We start from the raw sequence: 20,010 nt of genomic DNA, 5'->3' as shown, positions 1-20,010 counted from the left end.
TCAGAAACTTTAAGAAATGAAAGTTACAGTATCTTGTGTGGCTGTGGCTGAACAGTTAAAATTTTGTTTCATCAGACCAAACCATTTGTTCTAAAAGGTTTATTTTCAGGTTTTGTTTTGTATACTTTAAATAATGATTTTTCTGATGGGATCGTCTAAAAGGTTTTCTTCATATAACTCCTAAGCAGATCATTGGTTTTGTATGCAGTTCTGTTTTGTGGATCTGTGGACAAACTGCTCCAGGGTCAGCTAACATTTCAGCAGATCATTTGTAGTGATCTGTGGGTTCTGTTTTGCAGATATGACCTATCTGCAGGTTTTCCTATCAGATTTTTCTTAGTCTTCCAGATCTTGCTTTGACTTCATGTAACTTCCATTTATTTATTTTAAAAACGTTGATTCTGCTCTATCCCCAGTTCTAGGCACATAACAAGCTACATGCATAATAAACTATGACATAAAACCAGGACAATAGATAAACTTTAAACAATTCATTTTAAAAAAACAGAACAAAAATGGTGAGTCCAGCTTGGGAAAATGGTACTGAAGCCCATATTTGAGCAGTTGGATAGTAACTCCATATAAAAATTCTAATATATCAATTATATTTAACCAGTTACGTTGCAGATGTTCTAGTATCTCAAACATGTCTATACCGGTTTACAACTTTGTTAGGCTGTATGAAATAAATCATTAAATATGAATATAAAGAAGTCATTAAACTGTTACCTAAAATGTGGTAGGGATAGTTCAGATTTAAGTACTTTGGGAAGTGAGTTCCAAAGTTGAGGGCTAGCTACTCTGAATAATTGCTTTTGCGACTCTGCCAATTGGTTAAAAAAAATAGAGCTTGAGAATATCTAAGGAGATTCTTTGAGAGTTATTCTGGAAAGAAATAAATACCTGTCAAGCACAATGGATGAAATTCCTAAAGTGTCAGACTTGTGAAATATCGAAAAAAATTACATACCTGAATCGAAGCTGCGATAACATATTGACTGGATAAAAGAGTTTCAGTGTTGTGTGAAGTTTAGAATCCAAATTAGAAAGTATCCAGAAGATTCTATCAGTAAACTACTAAAATTGTTTTAGTACAACTTTCTCATTGATTTTTGCAAGAGAGGGTAAGGATGGTTTAGGATGATGATCAGCTGGGTCCAAATTAGCTTTTTTTAAAATCAAGGTAAATAACCTTTGTTCAGTGAGGCATTCAGTAGTTTGGAAATTAAATCACATTTCATCACCACTACTATGTTTGAGCATGTGTTCTAGAGAGAAAATTTTTTGTTGAAAGATCATGATTTGAGAGGTCTCATGTATGTTGTGGGAACAAAACCTTTCCATATGGAAGAGTCAGTATGTTTTGTTCTGCTCCAGAACAAGATGGAAAATGAGCAGTGATCTTTCCTAACCTTTGCTTGGAAAGAGATGGTGAATTCTTCACAACTGAAGTGAGAAGCCTGAGCCAGTTGTGTTAATAAGCTCACAAGAGAGGCAGCCAATTCAATATGGGAAGATTGAATTGTATCATCTAAAGTGAATTTATAAATACCTAACTCTGCCCTATAAAGCTGATGATTCTCGGTTAATTTAGTCTTGCGCCAACAATGTTCTGCTTCCTAAGCTTACATTTAGCAGCAGTGATGATGATTAAATGCCAAGAGGCATAATGACCACTTTACAAATTAACCACCACATTCAGTACTGCCTGTAACTGAGGACTCGACATCAGTACAAAGGATGTCATTCAGTCTGGGTAACTAAGCCTCACATATGGGCCGATTCACTAAAGTCCGCAGGAGAGCGGGCGATTCTGTATTTAAATGAGGCCCGGCGGTAAAAACGGGCAAAAGGAGGCGCATGGGACACTAGCATGTCCCTAGCGCCTCCTTTTGGACTGGAGCGGTGGCTGTCAGCGGGTTTGACAGCCAACACTCAATTTTGCCGGCGTCGGTTCCCAAACCCGCTGACAGCCACGGGCTCGAAAACCGGACCCCGGCAAAATTGAGCGTCCGGTTTTCGAGCCGCCGGCCGACTTCAAATTTATTTTTTTACTTTTGGAAAGTTTCGGGACCTCCGACTTAATATCCCCAAACACACTGGATATTTAGCTTTTCAAAAATGCACCAGTTATTTGTAGCAACACCATTTAATTCCCTTTTCTGCAATCCTCTGTGTTTGGTCCTGTGATGCCTCAACTGTTTGGAGCCTAGTATTGACATACTTTGACCTGTCCCTTTAATAACGTATCTCTTGCATCTTTACCCAGTGGTTTTTTTGTTTTGTTTGATAGCTGTTTCGGTGCCATGTTTTTCTTATATCATTTCAAAAAAGTGTCTTTATTTTGGTTAGTGTGATTTATTTGATTTGATTTATATTCCACTTTTCAGGCTCTTTCAAAGCAGATTGTTTAGATACTGTACATTTTTCCCTATTCCCAGAGTGTTTACAATCTAAGGGCTTCATTTACTAAACATTTTTCCCTTAGACACAGAATGGGGGGAAAAGCCTTAATAAATGAGGCATTAAGCTTAGGCAATGGAGGGTAAAGTGATTGCCCTAGGCCACAAGGAATGGCAGTGGAATATTTTGTTAAATTTTCTTTTGCAGTAATTTATATATGCAAAAATCTCAAAAGTACAATTGAGACAAAATTTATATTGTAGCACTTTGAGAGTAGCAAGGTGATTTCTCTGTGTAATTTGTTGTTCTGTATCTTATAGAAACTGGGAGCGATTTTTCAATGTTTGAAGCTTTACGGGATACCATCTATTCTGAAGTTGCCACATTAATTTCTCAAAATGAATCTCGTCCACATTACCTTATTGAACTTTTCCATGAGCTTCAGTTACTAAATACAGACTATTTGAGACAGCGAGCTTTGTATGCATTGCAGGTATTTGACATAAAATATATTTGACTTGGCTACAATTTTTGAATCTTTGCATGCTGATAAGATATTGATTATATCTTTATGGTTTTATATAGGATATAGTAACCAGGCATATCTCTGAGAACACTGAGAAGGAAGGAGAATATTCTAAGTCTTTGACATCTGCTGCGTGGATGGCATCCAATTCTGAACTTACTCCTAGTGAAAGCCTTGCTACAACTGATGAGGTAAAAGTTTTTCTCCTTAACTCTCTATGAAAATTTGTTTTTAACATTGCATATCTTATTACTATACAAGCCGTTAAGCCCGTTAAAACGGGCTACATTACATTTTGTTTTCAGTCCATTTTCTAACAGCACCCTTCTACACTTTTTCTCCCTCTCTCCCCCTTCCCCTCGTTCACTCCTCCCCTTTCCGCCACTCAGTCTTACTCACCCTCTGTCTCTCACTGCCTTCTTCCCCTCACTCTCACCTCCCTCCCCTTCCCTCAGTCACTCCCACCTCTCTCCCCTTCCCTGAGTCACTCCCCACCCTCTCTCAATCCCATCCCCTCCCCCTCAGCCCTCCTCCACTCCCTTTTTCTCTGCTCCACAACTTCTTACCCTTCCACTTACTCACATCCCTGTCTCTCACCTCTCCTTCATTCTCCCTCTCTCCCTTCCACTTACTCACATCCCTGTCTCTCACCTCTCCCTCATTCTCCCTCTCCCCCTTCCACTTACATCCCTGTCTCTCACCTCTCCCTCATTCTCCCTCTCCCCTCACTCTTCCCCACCCCCTACCTCCCTCCCACACACTCACCCACTCCTCCCTCTCCCTCACTCAGTCCCTCCCAGTCCCTGCCCCTCACTCAGCCCCTCCCTCCCAGTCCCTCCCCCTCACTCAATCCCTCCCTCCCACTCAGTCCCTCCCTCTCTCTCAGTCACTCCCACTCCCTCTCTCCGTCCCTCCCACTCAGTCCGTCCCTCCCTCTCTTTCTCTCTCTCCTCCCTCCCTCGCTACTGGCCGCCGCCGCTGCCGCCGCCGCCATGTTTTTTTTTCTTTACGCTGCCTAAGACCGACGTGCTCGCCCGCACATGCGCAGTAGAGCTGCTCTCTACTGCGCATTTGAGGCACGTCGGTCAACCTTCATTTATTAGGTTGATTATTAGGTTGATTGAAGATCTCATATGAAGTGTTTTGAAGTTGAGGATATGTGAATTGTGATTCCTGATATGTGAAATTTTAAAAGCTCTTAACACCGAAGAAAACTTTATTACTATTACAAATTTAATTTACATTCTGCCTGTGTACTTTCTTTCATTTTGGCAGACTTTTAAGTCTTGAATTTCATGGTGGGATAAAGGGATATGGAAGCTATATGTTTAGGGACCTTCGTTTTCAGCTTTTATTTTATTTTACTGCGAATTTCAATGTTGCAACAAAACGTCAGTAGATATAACAGGAATAAAATCAGTGGGAAAAGTCTTTTTTCCCTGATTTCTTTTTTGTTATTACAATGAAATTCCCAGGAAAAATAAAATAAAAACTGAAAATTAAGGTCCCTGCATATGTTTACAATTTGCCAATCAATTTTGAACATTTCTTTTCACTATCAACAAACAGGATAAGCCAAGCAAATAGGTAATGTTATCCCATTATGCCAAATGCAGAAAGCTGTTAGCTAAGCTTAGAAAAGCCTAGAAGGCTTTTCTGAGCATACATGGATGTACCAGTGTAGCTACAACATCTGCTGCATAAACCTCTTGTGTAGTAATGTCTGTTCAGTGATTAGATGCATTTCTCCTTCTGGCTATTTTTCTACTCTTTTTCAAGATATATTTTCTCCTGTGCTATGGGCCTTCTCCTTTGTCCCATTAAAGACTTTTTTCCAGCAATTAAGTTTTCTTTTCTCTTCTTTCTTGTTTGATGCTGCTATCTTGGAAATTTTCATCCCAGTGAGACTTTACATGTCAGCCTTTTCTGCTGCAAAAAAGTTTGTTTGATTTTGCACATTCTAATTTTCTCACAATGGCCAAGAAAAAAGCCAGTGACTTCAAGTGGTGTCCCTCATGCAATCAGAAGATATCCCAAGACAGACCATCCATTCAGATTGAGTACATTGTATGGGGTTTCAGCATGATTCATCTAGTTGTTGCAGTTGTGCTGTTATCTAGGGCTGTCTAGCTCCAGGAATTGAAATTGCTGAACATGGTTAGCATGCAGAACTGTTGGCATTGAAGGTATTGATGCCAAAGGAAGCAGGAGCTACACTGTCCATGCTGAGTCATAGCCAGGAGCCAAGGCCTAGGAAGAGATTCTGGAACAAGAGAAGGATTTTGGTGTCAAGATCAGCTTGAAAGAAACAGTGCTGAGTGTTGTGTGGAGGTGTACTGCTTTGCCCCCCCCCCTCCCCCCCCACACACACATAAACATAAGAAATTGCCATGCTGGGTCAGACCAAGGGTCTATCAAGCTCAGCATCCTGTTTCCAACAGAGGCCAAACCAGGCCATAAGAACCTGGCAAGTACCCAAATACTAAGAAGATCCCATGCTACTGATGCCAGTAAAGCAGAAGCCATTCCCTAAGTCAATTAATAGCAGTTAATGGACTTCTCCAAGAACTTTTCCAAACCTTTTTTGAACCCAGCTACACTAACTGCACTAACAACATCCTCTAGCAACAAATTCCAGAACTTAATTGTGCCATAGAGTGAAAAATAATTTTCTCACAGGACAAGCAGGACGGTAGTCCTTACATATGAGTGACATCATCAGGATGGAGCCCTATCCTGGAATACTTTTGTCAAAGTTTCTGGAACTTTGACTTGGTACACTGAGCATGCCCAGCATGCCCCTAACCCTGCATCCAGCAGGGGGTCCCCCTTTAGTCTCTTTTTTTTCCCAGTGCAACAGTAGCCATGTGGTTTAAGGAACTCGTCTTATATTCCTGACAGGAATTTCCTCACAGAACTTTTTAAAAAAATGTTGACAAATTTCACCCCATCCAGAGTCCCCCTATCGACCGTCGATACCTGCTGATGTTAGGTAAGGCTTTACCTCATTTCGCGGTCGGTTACCGATGGTTCTTCTTTGTGAGGCCTACCAGCCACCGACCGCACCGCGGCTAAATTTTTCTTAAAGCCATGGCGTCGGGTTTTCATCGGTGCCCTGATTGTCCGAGGACGATGTCCATCACGGACCCGCATAAGATATGTGTCTTATGCTTGGGGGCTGACCATGACGTCTTGACATGTACCAACTGTGCCAAATGACCCTGAAGGGACGCAGGTAACTGTTAGAGAAAATGGAGTTTCTTTTCCAGGCTAAGCAGCCTACTCCATTGAAGGCCTCGACGTCATCTGTGCCATCATTGTCCACCTTTCGACACCAGGAGTTCTCGTCCACCGGGATCCGCTTCGAAGTCGTCCACCTCTTCGTTCTCGGCACTAGAGAATGACCGGGCCGAGCACCGGGAGAAGCACCGGCATCGCCATCAAAAAGCTGCCCGCTGACCCAGGGAAGCCCTCGACATCGGCGTCAACAGAGCCACCGAGGAAGAAAGCCCGTGCAGAGGAACCTCCAACCTCCTCTGTGCCCGGGACACCGTGGCGTTCCCCACCTTTATCGGTGCCGGGAGCCAAGACTCCACTTTCACCGTTGGACCCTCTGGCGATGCCTGTGCAGCCTCCTACTCCGGAATCGGTGTTTCAAGACCAGCCTTCCACAAGTAATTGAACCGGATGGTTCAAGAGTGTTGCGTCCGTCGGTCTAAGACGGCTTTGACCCTTGTGCCTCATCTTTTTCTCAGCTCTCCCCGCTAGCCTTGGAAAGATGGTTACTGCTGCGTCTGCAAGCCGCTCTCTCCGGCATCCCCGGAACGGCTATGGCATTGCCTCCCGACATGTTCCTCCCAAGGGCTTACAAGGGTGCGCGCGCGCTACCCACGTCTTTATTCCAGCTATGGCGTGAACCTCGAGTGACATCACAACATCTGAGTATTTAGCCTTCGCTTGTTTGCTAGCTCGTTGAGTTAGCAAGGATTGGATTCGTCCAGTTTACGCTACTCTGCCGCTTCCTGCTGCTGCTGGAAGCTCTACCTTACCCTTCGGGGTATTCTCTAACCTGGGTACCAGTTCCTCGGGGGCCCTCTGCTTTCCTTTCAGGTGCCTTACTGGGATCAGGTACTCGCTTCTCGAGGGCCTGCTCACCTTGCATTGGTGCCTGTTACCATCTAATTCAACCTGGTGGAATCGCCAACCTTACAGCATCTAGTGAGTAATCTCATTCTCAGTCTATCTCACCCATAGCTTTGCCATGCTGGGAAACCTACACTGAAATCTCCCTATACCATCTTGGTGTGACGGGTCCCCTCTGCCGAGGGTCCCTGGACAGCTACCTCTGGATCATCTCACTACTGCCACCTCTGGTGGTATACTACAAGCTGTATAATAAAAGATCTAACTCTGTGTTTGTGCGTCCCGAGTCTAGCCTATGGGCGTGGTTATCTGCCACAATACCCAGGAATCCACCCAAAATCGTTAAACCATAACAGGCAGTAATGCAAGCACGCCAAGGTCTTCCGCCTCCACCGGCACTGCCTCCGATGACAGTCACCGACCTAATGCCACGGTACTGGCTTCTTTTTTTTTTTTTTTTTTCTTTATTTATGAATTTTTAGTTATAATACAACTACATTCATATCTGTATTTCAATTTTCATTGAAATTTTACAGGTTCAGGAATATTTATAGATCACATCATCCAACATTAATGTATATCAAAAACTATTATTCCTCTCTTCCTAATTCCTTAATACTAAACAGTAAGGGAGCCTTTGAACAATTCCAATTAATAAACAAAACAATTCTATCTATATAAACAGAAATTATACAGATTATTCAATCATTGCATTGCCAACTGAGCTGTTTTCTGGAGTCCCCTCTCCCCTACTCTGGTTCCTATGTTGCTCCAGATATTTCTCGAGATCATTTGGATCATAATAAATGTATTTCTGATCATTTACATACATTATGCATTTGCTGGGAAACCTAATATATATCCGAATACCAAATGTTCTAGCGATGTTGGCAAGATTTATAAACTTTTTTCTTCTAGCCTGTGTTTCTTTTGCCACATCTGGGAACACCCAAATCTTCTGACCCAGATAAGAAGCGGTTCTATTTTGCATAAACATTTTTAGAATTTTTTCCTTATCCGAGGACTGGGAAAATTTAACCATTAGTACTGCCCTTCTTTCAATCTGGGCAGTACTTGAGGTTTCCAGCAATTCTGTGACATTCAAAGTACCATCTTGTTGAGGCACCTCTACATTTAAACCTTGATTTCTCTCATTTAAAAAATATAAATTTGTAATTAAAGGGAAACTTTCAGGTGTTAATGCTAGTATTTCTCTAAAGTAATTCTTAAGTTGCTCCCTCGGGGAGATCATCCTACACTTAGGAAAGTTCACAAATCTTAAATTGTTATATCGGGCTATATTTTCCAAATTCTCTACTTTCCTTAAAAGAGTATTTTCTCCTTTTTTAATCGATACTTGTACTTCTTTAACCAAATTTAGTTCTTCCTTGACCTCTACAAGAGACAGCTCATTACTCGTTAACAAAGTGGTCTGCATATCTTTTATATTAATATTTAAAGACACTATATTTTTCTGTAATAACAGTATAGCTGACCATATCATTTCCATTGAAACATTTTTTGGACTTCCAGCATTTGCACTAAACATAGAAAGACCTTCCAATTGACCAAGAGAGTCCTGTCCTGCAACATGTCCAGGTAAAGGGGTCGGGATATTCCCTCCAGTTTCCTTCCGCTGACCCTCAGGATTATCTCTTTTCTGCTCCACCAATTGGAACGGGGAGAAAAACTTTCCCGTCTCCTTTGGCCTCACTACCCTATCTTCTGCTTCCTCGAACGGGTTCAACCCACTTGACGACATCCGTTTTATGGGTGAACCTAGTCCGCTGATAGTTGTAAGGCCCATTGGTGGTGCTGGTGTTGTTGGCTCCCCAGGACTTAAGCTGACTTCTCCCGCCAGTGGAGATATATGTTCAATATCTTCCACTGTAATGGGATACTCTGGGGGCTTTTTTTCTGTATGTGAGTATATATCAGTTATTGTTGTTTGTACAAGGCTCGGTTTGGCTGGGGTCGAGGCATCCTGCCTCACTTTGCCTTTTCTTTTAGTATGCGGCATTGTCTAAGGTGAAATATTATTACAACCAAACTGATGTGCACTCACTTTCTGTCGCACCAAACAGTTGTGGTTTCGGAGTAGAGGGAACTTCCCAGGTCCGCGGTGAAGGGTCCTAGGCAGCCTCCCAGCCTTCGCCGGCCTAAGCCGGACCAAGCCGCGCGCCGACGGCAGCTACGCGCCGTCCGCTGCTGTCTTTATAGCAGCAGGCGCCCTGTGCTGACGTCACTTCCTGGCGTCGTAGTCAGTCGCGTTTGGCCGCCTCCCTCCGTCACCAGGTCGGCCAGCTGTTCCGGGACCTCGGTTGTTTCAGGCACTAGAAGCGGCAACAGGTATGGGGTCTCCTCGCTCCTCAACCTCCGGCTCCCCTGGCTTCTTTATTGGACACGTTGATCGGGGCTTTTCCACCGGTGCCCTTGAAAACACCGATATGGCCTACACCATCAACTCCAATTCCCCCTATCATCGGAGGATGAGGAATCGTCTATGCCAGAGCCGATCCCGGGGCCATCCGGGGTTCTTCCACCGAGACGTCCATCGAAGTCACCGATTCCATCTGTGCCGCATCGACCTTTATTGGTGCCTCCTTCGATACCCTCGATTCCCCCTCCAGTTCCATCGTTGCCATGTTCGGATCCCACTGGAATTAGGCCTCTTTCTTCAATCTGGAGGTCCAACCAATGCTGGGGGCCAACCATACCAGCCCTGGTCGGATGATTCCTCTGAGTCCCAGGATTCTGATGACATTCCCTCGGAACTATCTCCAACTGAAGAAAGAAGACGTTCCCCTCCAGAGGACCAGTCCTTGATAAGCTTTATCAAGGAAATGTCAGAGGCCATTCCCTTCAAGCTTCAGACAGAGGAAGACGCCAGGCACAAGATGATTGAGGTGCTCCAGTTTAAGGACGCCCCCAAGGAGATTATGTCTATACCAGTTCACAAAGTCCTCCTTGAACTTTTCCAGCGTAACTGGGAACATCCAGGTACTGTACCACTGGTGAACAGGAAAACAGACGCTACCTACTTGGTTCAAACAGCTCCTGGGTTCCAGCAAACCCAGCTTACTCACCATTTGGTTGTAGTGGAGTCTGCTCAGAAGAAGGCAAGGAGACCTCGGCCTCATTCTTCTACACCTCCAGGGAAAGAACAAAGGTTTCTGGAATCCTTAGGTCGTCGAGTGTTCCATGGCTCCATGCTCATTTCCCGTACAGCTGCCTACCAGCTATATATGACACAGTACACTAGAAACCTTTTCAAGATGCTGCAAGACTTCTCGGATTCCCTTCCAGAGCAGTTTCAGGACCAAATGAACTCCATGGTCGAGAAAGGCCTCTATGCTGGCAAGCACGAGGTCCGCGCTGCCTATGACATCTTTGGCACTGCCTCTCGAGTGTCTGCAGCAGGGATTAGTGCTAGAAGATAGGCCTGGCTGAAGTCTTCGAATTTAAGGCCTGAAGTCCAGGAGAGGTTGGCGGACCTCCCCTGTGCAGGCGATAATTTATTCGGGGACAAAATCCAGGAGACTGTCGCACAGCTCAAGGACCACCACGAGACATTGCGCCAGCTCTCTGCCGTACCCTCGGATTTTCCCTCCACTTCTAAACAGCTGTTCAGAAGAGAGGCCAAGAAGACAACTTATAAGGCTCGAAGGTATTATCCTCCCCCATCTCGCAGTTGCCCAACCAGGCCATACCAAAAGCCTTAAGCCCGCCAATCCAGGCCTCCAAAACCCCAACCAGCTCCACAACCTGGCCCTGCTAGAGAGCATCTGTCAGCTTCCACTACCATCTCTGCCAGTAGACGGCCGTTTGTGCTACTTCCCTGAAACCTGGCACAAAATCACTACAGATCAATGGGTTCTCTCTGTAGTAGTTCAAGGTTACCATCTCAACTTCCTCTCAGTGCCATCAGACTCCCTACCTCAGCCGGGGTGGGATTTACCCGACCACTCACCACTCCTAGAGGAGGAACTAACAACCCTGCTCCGATCCCGTGCAATAGAACCAGTGCCACCTCCACAACAGGGACAAGGGTTCTATTCTCAATTTCTTGATACCAAAAAAGTCAGGGGGCATTCGTCCAATTTTGGATCTACATGCCTTAAACATCTACAGAAAGAAAAGTTCAGAATGGTAACCTTGGGCTTCCTACTTCCTATTCTTCAAAAGGGAGATTGGCTTTGCTCTCTAGACCTACAAGACGCATACACGCATATAGCGATAACACCGTCTCATTGAAAATACCTCCGTTTTCTAGTCTGACACAGACACTTCCAGTATCGAGTGCTCCCATTCGGCCTAGCATTGGCACCTCGGGTATTTACAAAGTGCTTGGCAGTAGTAGCAGCGTACCTAAGAAGACAGAGCGTTCATGTCTACTCTTACCTAGACGATTGGTTGCTAAGGGTCCCATCTGAAAAGGAGGTTCTGACCTCCTTACATCTAAACCTACAGCTACTACTATCACTCGGATTTCTCATAAACTATCCAAAATCCAATCTGGTTCATCACAAATCCTCTTTCATTGGAGCGGACTTAAACACCATACATACAAAAGCTTTTCTCCCAAGTGATCGTGCGCACACTAATACAACCCTTGCGAGACTACCTCGGACTCATCGATCCACAACGGCTCATCAATTCCTAACCTTGTTGGGTCACATGGCATCCTCGGTTCATGTGCTCCTATGGCTCGTCTAGCCATGAGAGTAAACAATGGACCCTAAAGTCCCAGTGGGCTCAGGCCCACCATCCATTGTCAAACATTGTCCATGTCACCAGGCAGCTTCATCTCTCGCTAGCTTGGTGGATTCACAAAGGACTACCTTTTCAATCTCCAGAACCTCAAATCATACTGACAACGGATGCTTACAACCTCGGTTGGGGAGCCCATGTCAACCGTCTGCAAACTCAGGGAACCTAGTCTGCAGCAGAATCACAACATCAGATACATTTTCTGGAACTCAGGGCCCTAAGATATGCCCTGAATGCTTTTCGGGATTGCCTATCCAAAAAGACAGTCCTGGTCCAAACAGACAACCAGGTAGCAATGTGTTACATCAACAAACAGGGTGGAACGGGCTCGTATCTGCTATGTCAGGAAGTAGCGCAGATATGGGCCTGGGCTCTCTCCCACTCTGTTCCTGAGAGCGACCTACCTGGCCAGCGTGGACAATGTACTTGTGGACAAGTTGAGTCGGACTTTTCATCCCCATGAATGGTCCCTAAACCCCACTGTAGCAGAGAAAATTTTCCAATGATGGGGTTTTCCGCACATAGATTTATTTGCGCCTGTTCACAACCGCAAAGTAGACAACTTCTGCTCATTACATCGCAGCTGCAGGACGCCACCAAGGGATACTTTCATCCTCTCGTGGTCAAAAGGTCTCTTATATGCGTACCCTCCACTTCCACTCATCAGCAAGACTCTCGTGAAGTTATGGCAGGACAAGGGCATAATGATTCTCATAGCTCCTTACTGGCCACGACAGGTGTGGTTTCCCATCCTTCCCGACTTCTCAATCCATCCACAAATTCGCCTGGGAGCAGATCTGTTGCTGATAACTCAGAGCAATGGACAGCTACGTCACCCGAACCTCCAGGCCCTGTCTCTGACAGCCTGGATGTTGAAAGGTTAATATTACAACCGCTCGGACTCTGTATTCCAAGTCCTGGTAGCTTCAAGAAAGCCTTCTACTAGGAAATCTTATCATTCCAAATGGAAAAGGTTTTCCTTATGGTGCACATCAAAGGAAATAGATCCCTTTACCTGCCCTACAACAAAGTTCTTAGACTACCTCTGGCACTTGTCAGAGTCTGGTCTACAAACTTGTTCCGTTAGAGTTCATTTCAGTGCGGTGGCCGCTTTCCATAAAGGAATAGGAGATGTCTTGATATCGACACAACCCTTAGCGGCGCGCTTTATGAGGGGTTTACTACATCTAAAGCCCTCACTACGTCCTCCGGCCCCTGCTTGGGACCTGAATGTAATATTAGCACAGCTCATGAAACCTCCGTTTGAGCCTCTCCAATCTTGCGGACTGTGTTATCTCACTTGGAAAGTGCTCTTTCTCCTAGCTATAACGTCAGCTCGCAGAGTTAGTGAACTACAGGCATTGGTAACCTACCCTCCTTACACAAAATTTCTCCATGATCGAGTGGTGCTCCCCACTCATCCTAAATTTTTACCGAAGGTAGTATATGAATTTCACTTAAATCAATCCATTATACTATCTACTTTCTTTCCAAGGCCCCACTCACATCCAGGTGAGCGAGCGCTGCATTCCTTGGACTGCAGTCGTACCCTAGCATTTTATTTGGAGTGTACTGCAGCCCATAGGAAGTCCACCCAACGTTTTGTCTCCTCCGATAAAACTAAGCTGGGTGTTCCGGTGGGCAAACACTCGATCCTCCTGGCTAGTGGACTGTATTTCCTTCTGCTACCAACAAGCAGGCCTTCCACTGCAGGAACGCGTGAAAGCACATTCTATAAGGGCCATGGCAACATCAGTAGTGCACCTCCGTTCAGTGCCCCTTGCTGAAGTCTGCAAAGCTGCTACGTGGAGTTCTCTCCATACCTTTGCAGCTCATTATTGCCTTGACAAGGCTGGCAAGCAAGATTTCATTTTTGACCAGTCTGTTCTACGCAATCTATTCTCAGCTTAATAACCCAACTTCTTTCCAGCGGCCCACTGGATTTTCAGGATGCCCGCCTAACCAACCCTGTTGTTATGCCTGTTGCACGTCTTTGGGTGCTTTTGGTACGTTTACTCGGGCATCCTCAGCTCGCTATTCACCCATATGTGAGGACTACCATCCTGCTTGTCCTGTGAGAAAGCAGAGTTGCTTACCTGTAGCAGGTGTTCTCACAGGACAGCAGGATGGTTAGTCCTCATGAAACCCGCCCGCCACCTGTGGAGTTGGGGTCGCTTATGATTTATTATTTTATTTTTCGCTGTACTTTTACTATAAACGAGACTGAAGGGGGGGACCTCTGCTGGATGCAGGGTTAGGGGCATGCTGGGCATGCTCAGTGTGCCAAGTCAAAGTTCTAGAAACTTTGACAAAAGTGTTCCGTGATAGGGCTCCATCCTGTGATGTCACCCATATGTGAGGACTAACATCCTGCTGCCCTGTGAGAACACCTGTTACAGGTAAGCAACTCTGCTTTCTCTGATTAGTCTTAAATGTGCTACTTGCTAACTTCATGGAGTGCCACCTAGTCCTTCTATTATCCAAAAGTGTAAATAACCGATTCACATCTACTCGTTCAAGACCTCTCATGATTTTAAAGACCTCTATCATAGCCCCCCTCAGCAGTCTCTTCTTCAAGCTGATGCTGTTCCATCCCCTTTATCATTTTGGTCGCCCTTCTCTGTGCCTTCTCCATCGCAACTATATCTTTTTTGAGATGTGGCGACCAGAATTGTACACAGTACTTAAGGTATAGTCTCACCATGGAGCGATATAGAGGCATTATGACATTTTCCGTTTTATTAAGCATTCCCTTCTTAATAATTCCTAACATTGTTTGCTTTTTTTGACTGCTGCAGCTGAACCAACGATTTCAAAGTATTATCCACTATGATTCCTTAATGTTTTTCCTGGGTGGTAACTCCTAATATGGAACCTAACATCGTGTAACTACAGCAAGAGTTTCTTTTCCCTATGTGCAACACCTTGCACTTGTCCACATTAAATTTCATCTGGCATTTGGATGCCCAATCTTCCAGTCTCGCAAGGTCCTCCTGTAATGTATCACAATCCGCTTGTGATTTAACTATATATATATATATATATATATATATATATATATATGAGAGAGATGAGTTATATATATTTATATATATATATATATTTATATATATAACTCATCTCTCATCCCTATCCTGATCACTCCCTTGACTCAGCTCCTAGGTCTAACTCTTCTCTCAGTGACCCTATTTAATTCTCAATCCTTGACAAAAAAGACTCATAGCCTCAACGACTATCTCTTAGACTGTAACCCAGACGTTTGCGCCATCACAGAAACCTGGCTAAAAAACACAGATATAGCGCTAATCAGTCAATTACCTACCCACAAATACGACTTTTTCACTATCCACAGACACAAAAAACAAGGGGGCGGCCTGTTACTAGCCACCAAGAAAGAACTCAGACTAACATCTCATACAATCAAGACAGAATCCAAACTAGAACTAGGTTTATTCAAATCTAATTATTTATTTATTTATTTATTTATTTATGGTTTTAAGTCTTACTAGTTTATGCCCCCCCAGGAGTATTGGAAGCAGACGCCTCCCCCCTTATTGAAACCATCGTTAAACATATCAACACTGACTCTCCTACCATAATCTTGGGAGACTTTAACATAGACTTTGAAGCCACTCACCATGCACCCAACTGTGAAGCCCTTCTCACCGCCCTCAATGCAATGGGATTCACCCAGATCGTCAACGGACCCACACATAAAGCAGGACACACCTTGGACCTTATCTTTATCAACTCTAATTTCTCCATTACCAAGGATCCGGCTTGTACCCCCATCCCCTGGTCAGACCACTATCTGATAACAACCACCCTCACTTCAAAAAAACAGACACCCACCACCCAACACCTCTCCTCCATTCACTTCAGGAAATCATGTGCTTCCGACACACTCAGCGAACAGCTCACTAAGGATCTCAAAAATATAGATCTATCCAACCCCAACACAGCGGTGCTCTCCTGGCACAAGATCACTGAAGCTGTAGCAGATAAGCACTGCCCATCTATCTCGAAAAGAATTAATCCTTTAAAAAAAGGAAATCAACCTTGGTTCTCCAATGAACTCAAACAGATAAAACAAGAACTACGTCATAAGGAAAACAAATGGCGTAAAGCCCCTTCCCCCTCTACACTTTCATCATACAAAGGAACCTTACATCATTACAGGTCATCAATTTTAAAATCAAAAAAAGTTTTTTACACCAATAAAATACATGATCTCCAATATGACGCGAAGGCTCTTTTCTCTTATGTGTCTCAAATCACAAAGTCACTACCACCACCGATCCCAGACGAACAAGCTCAATCCAAGGCAAACGTGCTAGCCATTTTCTTTCAGCAGAAGATATCAAACACACTCTCACTCCTTCCACCCAATAACAACACCCTCGCTTCATTTACCAATACCCATATGCTTAAGGGAGCCAAATTAGACAACTTCGAATTAACTTCATCTAAAGAGATCGAATCCATTCTCAAGAAGCAGAAACCATCCAGCCACCCCACAGACAACCTACCAACCAAGCTACTCCTACTCATACCAAACACAATCTCCGGACCACTGGCCAACATCATAAACTGCTGTTTAACCCAAGGTTTGTACCCAAACATCCTAAAAAATGCCTCTCTCAAACCCCTCCTTAAGAAACACAACTTAGACCCTAGTGAATTAGCTAACTTTCGCCCTATATCGAATCTTCCATTCTTAGCCAAAATCACAGAAAAGGTGGTTAACACCCAGCTCTCAGAGTATTTAGAAGATTACAATATACTATATCCTTCACAGTATGGTTTCCGCAAATCACGCAGCACAGAAACCCTGCTCATCTCCCTAACTGACCATATTATTATGGGACTGGACAAAGGACACTCTTTTCTTCTAATCCTCTTAGACATATCAGCGGCGTTCGATACTGTCAACCACGCCATTCTCCTGAATCGTCTATTAGACATAGGCATCTCAGGACAAGTCTACAACTGGTTCAAGTCTTTCCTTAGCGATAGAAGCTTTAAGGTCAGAATAAATAATAAAGAATCACCACCAACAAATTCATCACTAGGAGTATCTCAAGGATCCTCTCTGTCCCCCACTCTTTTCAATATCTACCTCCTCCCCCTGTGCCAACTGTTAACAAGTCTCAACCTTATTCACTACATTTACGCAGATGATGTGCAGATCCTGATCCCCATAACGGAATCCATTAACAAATCACTCTCGATCTGGAACAACTGCCTACAATCTATCACTAGTCTTCTCAACAGTTTAAATTTGGTCCTCAATGCTAACAAGACTAAACTCCTCCTCATTTCCGCCAACCAAGACAACTACCAGTCACAGACCCAACATAACCACGCCCTCACTCATACTCAGGTTAGAGACCTTGGGGTAATACTTGATAACCGTCTTAACCTAAAGAGTATGATTAACACTATTACCAAAGACTGCTTCTTCAGACTACAGGTATTAAAAAGACTCAAACCTCTCTTATATTTCCACGACTTTAGGACAGTTCTTCAATCCTTGATATTTGCCAAAATAGACTACTGCAGCGCGCTCCTCACAGGACTACCCAGTTCAACCATTAAGCCACTTCAGATGATACAAAATGCTGCTGCCAGAATCCTAACAAGCACCAACCGGAGTGATCATATTACACCCATCCTCCGAAATCTACACTGGTTACCAATCAACCACAGAGTCCTTCACAAATCTTTATCATTAATACACAAATCCATATACGATCTCCTTTATCTCGACCTTGAAATTCCATTAAAACTCCATACTTCTAATAGGCCAATGAGAGAAATATCCAAAGGAACGCTACAAGCCCCTCCAACCAAAGCCACGCGACTCATTACATCCAGGGACTGAGCATTTTCGACAGCAGGCCCAGCCATCTGGAACAACCTCCCTGCTGAACTCAGGCTGGAACCTTGCCTGCTAACTTTTAAGAAGAGACTCAAAACGTGGCTGTTCCGCCTAGCCTTCCCAGAACCTTAGGATACACATTAGACGTTATCTACTCCTCTGATTACCTGGACAGCATGGATACCAACTCTAACATGTGGACTAACTCTAATCCGAACTATCTCTAGTCCGGAATTTGTTATTTCTCCTTTTAACTTAACTTTATCTTTTTTCTTCCAGCTACCTAAGCTTCCAAGTTCACGGTCCTCGTTTAATGTAACTTTGTTTCTTCCTTTACCTAGTTATTTTTTACCCCTGTTCGATGTAAACCGTCCTGATATGGTATTTATCCATGAAGGTCGGTATAGAAAAATGTTAAATAAAATAAATAAATAACTACTCGGAATAATATTTTATCATCTGCAGATTTGATAACCTCACTCGTCATATTCCTTTCCAGATCATTTATAAATATATTGAAAAGCACCAGTCCAAGTACAGATCCCTGGGGCAATCCACTGTTTACACTTTTCCACTGAGAAAACTCATCATTTAATCCTACTCTCTGTTTCCTGTCTTTTAACCTATTTGTAATCCACAAAAAGACATCACCTTCTATCCCATGACTTTTTAGTTTTCTTAGAAGCCTCTCATATATGCTGGAGGCTGAAAGATTAGAAATAGGGGCAGCATTAGTGTGCAGAGATCTACACCGTAACTATTGGTTCTTCCTCTGTATTTACCTAAGATGTCTTTCTCCCAGGGCAATACTCACTGAGGGTAAATAATTCAATAGGTTCCCTATACCTATACAATAACATACACATTAGAGAACACACAATTCTTGTAACACATCAATCATCAATCCGTGCAACCATTTTTTATTGAGACCACATAATTAAAAAATCTCTATCTAGACAATAAATACTATCTAGCACATACACTCATTCACAATCCTACCATTCACAACCCTACCATTCAACCACTAAAAAGTCACACAATGCATATACTTTAGCATTCACAAACATAATATGACATATTCAACATCTAGTGGAAAGTATACATGGAGTTACAGCCCAAAATTTCAATGAGTTACAGCCCAAAATTTCAATGATCATCTCTAAAAAATGAACAATGTTATATGCAGATATTATAGCTTGTCCAATCAAGAATCAATGACCGCTGAACATCCAATATGTCTCACCGCTTGGAAACTAACACATCCCATAGGCTCATTCAATTTCAAAATGTAGAATCGGCACTGTCCAATGGACTCATCTGACAAGGAATCCTTGTTTCACCCGAAAAAAATGGGCTGCTTCAGGGATAAGTTTTCGCCAAAACTGTGCTCGCCAACAATTCTACTTAAATCAAACACACAATACAAAGTAAATATCTGCTCAAACAAACAGTCTATATACCATTCAAACCCTAAACCTTACCTTCCACAACGTCCATGCATTCACGCTAAAGAAACCGTCAATTTCTCAGGTCTCGAAATTAATTTCACCTCATCAAAAATGTTTAATCCCATTTAAAAAAAATGCTTCATAGATTATACTTCAAACTATTACATCCAGTCGCAGAAACTGCAACCAAAAAGATAATTACAGATTAACATAACCAGAGAAAATACACACACCTATCTGAGCAAACGCCGAACTGGGCACATACTCACGTCAAAAACCGGAAGTGACAAAAACATCCCACAGGTAGTGACACAAAACACGGACAACCCACACTCTTATATACCAGGAAAATCATCTCATTAATCAAACTTGAAGCCACTAATAAACTCAATATATACATCAAAGTCCATACTTAATAAAGAACCATGTAAAATTACCCTTAAAACCTCATCAAACGATCACACCCAAAAACAATCTAGACGCTAGGTCAACTAAAAAGCTGTTCATGCAATCGAACCATCACGTCCATGGGAGGGAATAATAATACATTAATATGTAAAACTTTGTTCAACACACCTCCATATTTGATATATGTATTAAGTTTATTGTTAAGGCCACCTCATCTAAATTTACCCTAAAAGACTCATTAAACAACACACCCAATAACCATCTAGTCACTTAAATGAATGCCATCCATTCGATTGGACCATTGAGTCCATGGGGGGAAACCATATTCCATTCATATATGAATCTTTGCTCAACACGTCTCAATAATGTATTATTATTCCCTCCCATGGACGTGATGGTTCGATTGAATGAACAGCTTTTTAGTTGACCTA

At 43.3% G+C, this 20,010-nt stretch overlaps 1 protein-coding gene across 1 annotated transcript in view; it reads left to right on the top strand.

Moving 5' to 3' along the window:
- Window positions 1-20,010, top strand: part of PCM1 (pericentriolar material 1) — a 1,078,029-nt gene that overhangs the window by 592,889 nt on the left and 465,130 nt on the right. Inside the window, 2 exon segments of the mRNA XM_029604912.1 lie at window positions 2,724-2,896; window positions 2,989-3,120. Coding sequence (XP_029460772.1) covers window positions 2,724-2,896; window positions 2,989-3,120 — 305 coding nt within the window.

Source organism: Rhinatrema bivittatum, chromosome 1 (genome assembly GCF_901001135.1).
Source record: "Rhinatrema bivittatum chromosome 1, aRhiBiv1.1, whole genome shotgun sequence".
In the NCBI taxonomy this organism is placed as follows: domain Eukaryota; kingdom Metazoa; phylum Chordata; class Amphibia; order Gymnophiona; family Rhinatrematidae; genus Rhinatrema; species Rhinatrema bivittatum.
Note: the sequence above shows the minus strand (reverse complement) of the source record. Positions and strands in the feature narration are given on the sequence as shown.